Source organism: Raphanus sativus, chromosome 6 (assembly GCF_000801105.2).
Source record: "Raphanus sativus cultivar WK10039 chromosome 6, ASM80110v3, whole genome shotgun sequence".
In the NCBI taxonomy this organism is placed as follows: domain Eukaryota; kingdom Viridiplantae; phylum Streptophyta; class Magnoliopsida; order Brassicales; family Brassicaceae; genus Raphanus; species Raphanus sativus.
This window is the reverse complement of record NC_079516.1, coordinates 3,552,478-3,556,998: the sequence shown is the minus strand read 5'-3', so window position 1 is coordinate 3,556,998 and position 4,521 is coordinate 3,552,478. Positions and strand designations below refer to the sequence as shown.

Genomic DNA, 4,521 nt, shown 5'->3' with positions numbered 1-4,521 from the left:
TTTTATCCGATTATCAATTTTACTAAGATTAAATCAAGAATAATCTAATAAATTCAATTAGTTTTCTTAAAATTTACCATTTATTATTACAGATAATAATAATAATCTAAAAATATATTTTTATGAACTTTTTTTAACATATTTTAATGGAGAGAGTACTTCATAGTACTAGCGTAGAAGGTCGCTACAATTCTAAAACCATTCTTCTACAATAAGCAACCAAAAAGGTATATATTCTTGTGGATTTCATTAAATTGTTTCAGAAGCAAAGAAGTTGATACCCAATTTAAAATGGTGAGTAAGGTAAGGAAAATTGAGTATTTAATGGCTAGAATCACCGAACACACACAACAGTCAAAAACTCCATCTTCTTCTCAGCTATTATGGAGTCACTGATCAAGTCCCAGCACGCTCAGCAACTGGGGGGCCACAGCACTAGAGCTGGCCAAACTCAGACGACAGAGATGGTACCAGCGACCACCGAAGGACTAACGATGTCATCGGACGAAAGCATGATGCTGAAGCTGATCCAACAAACACACTCCCCTGATGCTCGCGAAGTCCAAGTGCGTGGCCTTCTCTCTCTCGTTGAAGATATTCTTGATCGTGCCACTCTTGACTCCGACGACTCCAACGCCTCCGTTAGTGTACATATAACACGTCTCATAATTACTATATTCGTATGATATAACATATTAAGCACTTAATGTTTTGAATTTGCAGATGCTTCCATTGCCTACGGAGGATAAACTGATGCAATCAAGCATGATGAGCGTTCTTGATAGCGTCTCATACGCTATCGATCGCGTCGCCTGCGAGGTATAACTTCATTTAGAAAAATTCGTTAGACTTTATGGAACGTATCAGTTTATAACATATTTTGCTTTAGTTAATTATCTCGTTTTGCAAATCCAAGTTTCAAACCATACCATGTAAATGTTGTTGTACAAGTAATCACCAAAACCTAATTTAAAACCTAAATTGTAAACCAAACAATAAAAAGGTATTAATTTTTCTTCTTCTTGCAGATAGCCTACAAGTCTCTGACGGGATCAGACGCACATGAAATAACAATGTCAGTGTTCGAACACCTCTCGAGCTTCCACTGGCACGGCAAGCTAGTCCTCACTCTAGCCGCGTTTGCGTTGAACTACGGAGAATTCTGGCTTCTGGTTCAGTTCCACTCAAAGAACCAGCTCGCTAAGTCCCTAGCTATGCTAAAGCTCGTCCCTGTTCAGAACAGAGTGACCCTCGAGTCTGTCTCCCATGGGCTCAATGATCTCATCCGTGAGATGAAGAGCGTCACCGCATGTGTAGTTGAACTCAGCGAGTTACCTGATCGTTACATTACATTGGAGGATCCCCACCTATCAAGAATCATCTCTACCATCCCAATCGCTGTTTATTGGACCATAAGAAGCATTGTGGCTTGCATTTCTCAGATCAACATGATCACTGCCATGGGACACGAGTGCGATTTGATTTTTGTATATTACTTTTTATCTTTGAGTTGCTTGCGCCTTCAACGATATTAATTAATTTTACTATACCAGGATGATGAACACACAAATGGATTCATGGGAAACATCCATGTTAGCTAACAAGCTCAAGAACATTCATGACCATCTCGCTGAGACCTTGAAGCTTTGCTACCGTCACATAGGTTAGTTTGTACGACAGTCTCTATTCAAGTACACATTCATTTCGTTCTTTCTTTGCTGACAAATAAAGAGTGGAATTTTATAGAGACGCAGAGGAGCTCAGAATCCTTAAAGATGTTACATTCTCTATTCGACACAACTCACATTGATAACATGAAGATTCTAACGGCCTTGATTCATCCGAAAAACCACAGCACACCACTGCAGGATGGTTCCACCAAGAGAAAGGTTTCTATATATTATTATGTCAACTTTCTTTTAATTAAAGCCCATTCATTCATGCATGCATGCAATCTAATCTACTATATATGAATGAATCTTGTAGGTTCACTTGGATGTGTTGAGGAGGAAGACAGTGTTGCTTCTCATCTCTGACCTCGACATATCGGAAGACGAGCTATCGATTTTCGAGCAAATATACACAGAGTCGCGGAGGAACTTGCTGGGAATAGATGGTAAGAGCCATATGCCTTACGAGGTTGTGTGGGTTCCGGTAGTAGATCCTATCGAAGATTATGAAAGATATCCGAGTCTGCAGAATAAATTTGAGGCTCTACGTGAGGCTATGCCATGGTACACAGTGGATAGTCCAAAGCTGATAGAGAGACATGCGGTGGAGTTTATGAGAGAGAGGTGGCATTTCATGAACAAGCCAATACTTGTGGTGCTTGACCCACAAGGCAACGAGGCTAGCCTCAATGCACTTCACATGATCTGGATTTGGGGAACTGAAGCTTTCCCTTTCACTAGAGCTCGTGAGGAAGAGCTCTGGAGGAACGAGACCCTCACGCTTAACCTCATCGTTGATGGCATCGACTCTGTTATTTTCAATTGGGTAATTAATGGAGTATTTAAGACTCCTCTGCTTTGACCTAAATATTAGACACCACAGTCTCAGATCTAAAACTAAATGAAATATGTTTTTGATTTACAGATAAACCCGGAAAATTACATATTCTTGTACGGAGGAGATGACTTAGACTGGATAAGAAGGTTCACAATGGCGGCCAAAGCAACGGCCAAAGATTCCAACGTGAAGCTGGAGATGGCTTATGTTGGTAAACGTAACCACAGCCACAGGGAACAGATCAGGCGGATCAGTGAAGCCGTCAGGGCTGAAAATCTTAGCCATAGCTGGGCCGAGCCTGCATTGATGTGGTTCTTCTGGGCTAGGCTCGAGAGCATGCTCTACTCCAAGATTCAACTCGGTAAATCCGATGATCAAGATGAGGTAGGTACTCGTAGTCGTAGACTACTCCTAGGGGTTGGGAATAGTTTTAAAATGTGTGGTCAAATTTTAGGTGATGCAAGGAATCAAGAAGATACTGAGCTACGACAAGCTTGGAGGATGGGCACTGTTGAGCAAAGGAGCTGAGATAGTGATGATAACTCACGGTGTCATTGAGAGGACTGTGACCGTCTACGATCGAACCTGGAAAACTCACGTTCCCACCAAAGGCTACACCAAGGCTATGTACGACCACCACCACGACGAGATTCTCCGGGAAACCGGGAATCCATGCAGCCACTTTGATTTCCACATCACTTCTCGGAGCGGTCGGATTCCCGAGAAGATGAACTGCTTCGAATGCCACCGTCCCATGGAGAAGTACATGAGCTTCGCTTGTTGTCACGATGATAAGCTCCTTGACCAAGACGAGAACTACAACTTCTAGATTAAAAGGAAAAAAAAACAAGGCTATATACCATGCATGTACCCACCCACTCGCGTCTTCCTCTTCCCGGTTCTTTTTTTTTACTACTAAAATTTGAATTCTATTTATTTAAACAATAATATCAGTCTGTTTGATTGAAGTATTCCTGATCATTTTTAATAATAACTATTTCTTTAATGGATTTATATATGCTTTTCCTCCTTTTTATTTTTCTCTTTTTGCAAAACATGATTTTGGAGCTGTCAATGATGGGGAGTGATGACCCACCACTTTCAAAGAAACCATTTGCTTTATCAAATCTTTATTATGTTTTCATATAGACAATTTGAAACAAAAAAAAAGAAAAAAAAAGATGAAATTTTCAAATGAAACATTAAAGAAAATATCTATAAACCAAAATCATAGAACAATTAAAAAATATATATTTTTAATAACTTTTTTAGTTTCATTTTTTTAAATCATTAATTTTTTTTTTGTTTTAACAAAATTTTAAAAACCAACATAGATGAAGACACTTTTATGATGTTTCTTCTAAATTATAGTATTATATTTGCTGGACCCCATATGAAGGATACCGACATACACCTCTTTATATATTTCTTTGGAGGTTTCGATATTTTGCTTTCTACTGTAGTAATCTATCTTATTAAAGGTGAAGTACAAATTCGGTGCGTTTGGATACTTGGATAAGATTAATAAAAAAATTTGGTGTGTTTGGTTATAGCTATAAAAATGGAGTGTTTGGAAACTTGAATAGTAGTATCTATTAATTGTGTTTCCATATTTCACTTAGTTTAACATTTTAATTAATATATTACCTTAATAATAAATGACATCATTAATTATATTACCATAATAATAATAGTGCATATTTTATATTAGTTAATCAATATTAACTTTGTGCCAATTATAAAATCAAAAATTGCTAAATAATTAGGTTTTTATATGATGATTATATTTGGTTTATTTTATTTTTTCTAAAATATTTTTATTTTAGTTACAATCGGTGGAAAATTACGTACCCAAAAACAATAGTTCAAAAATATGTTTTGTGAATAAAATAATAACTTAAATCAAAATACTTAAAATATCCTACATTTATTGTCACTTAATTTTCCACTCCATATAATTATTTTACTTGATAAAAAAACTCTTTCTATTTCACTTAATTTAGCAAAACACAT

General features: G+C 37.1%; 1 protein-coding gene across 2 annotated transcripts; it reads left to right on the top strand.

Annotated features, from left to right (window-relative positions):
* Positions 1 to 324: 324 nt before the first annotated feature.
* Positions 325 to 3,518, top strand: LOC130495457 (protein SIEVE ELEMENT OCCLUSION B-like). Of its 2 annotated transcripts, none has more exons than XM_056986837.1 (8): positions 325 to 647; positions 724 to 819; positions 1,029 to 1,471; positions 1,554 to 1,663; positions 1,747 to 1,889; positions 1,987 to 2,496; positions 2,596 to 2,892; positions 2,963 to 3,518. In XM_056986837.1, the coding sequence occupies exons 1-8, from the start codon at positions 384 to 386 to the stop codon at positions 3,335 to 3,337; spliced, it is 2,238 nt and encodes a 745-aa protein (XP_056842817.1). In that variant the 5' UTR covers positions 325 to 383; the 3' UTR covers positions 3,338 to 3,518. The 2 variants fall into 2 exon arrangements, with proteins under 2 accessions (XP_056842817.1, XP_056842818.1); XM_056986838.1 differs by having other exon boundaries at positions 326 to 641.
* The last annotated feature ends 1,003 nt before the right edge of the window (positions 3,519 to 4,521 follow it).

Bases quoted from the DNA above. Each gene is read 5' to 3' on its own strand.
- LOC130495457 (XM_056986837.1), top strand. From the start codon at position 384: ATGGAGTCACTGATCAAGTCCCAGCACGCTCAGCAACTGGGGGGCCAC. The intron at 1,472-1,553 runs GTGCGATTTGAT...TTACTATACCAG, and splicing joins ATCACTGCCATGGGACACGA to GATGATGAACACACAAATGG. The intron at 2,893-2,962 runs GTAGGTACTCGT...GTCAAATTTTAG, and splicing joins AATCCGATGATCAAGATGAG to GTGATGCAAGGAATCAAGAA.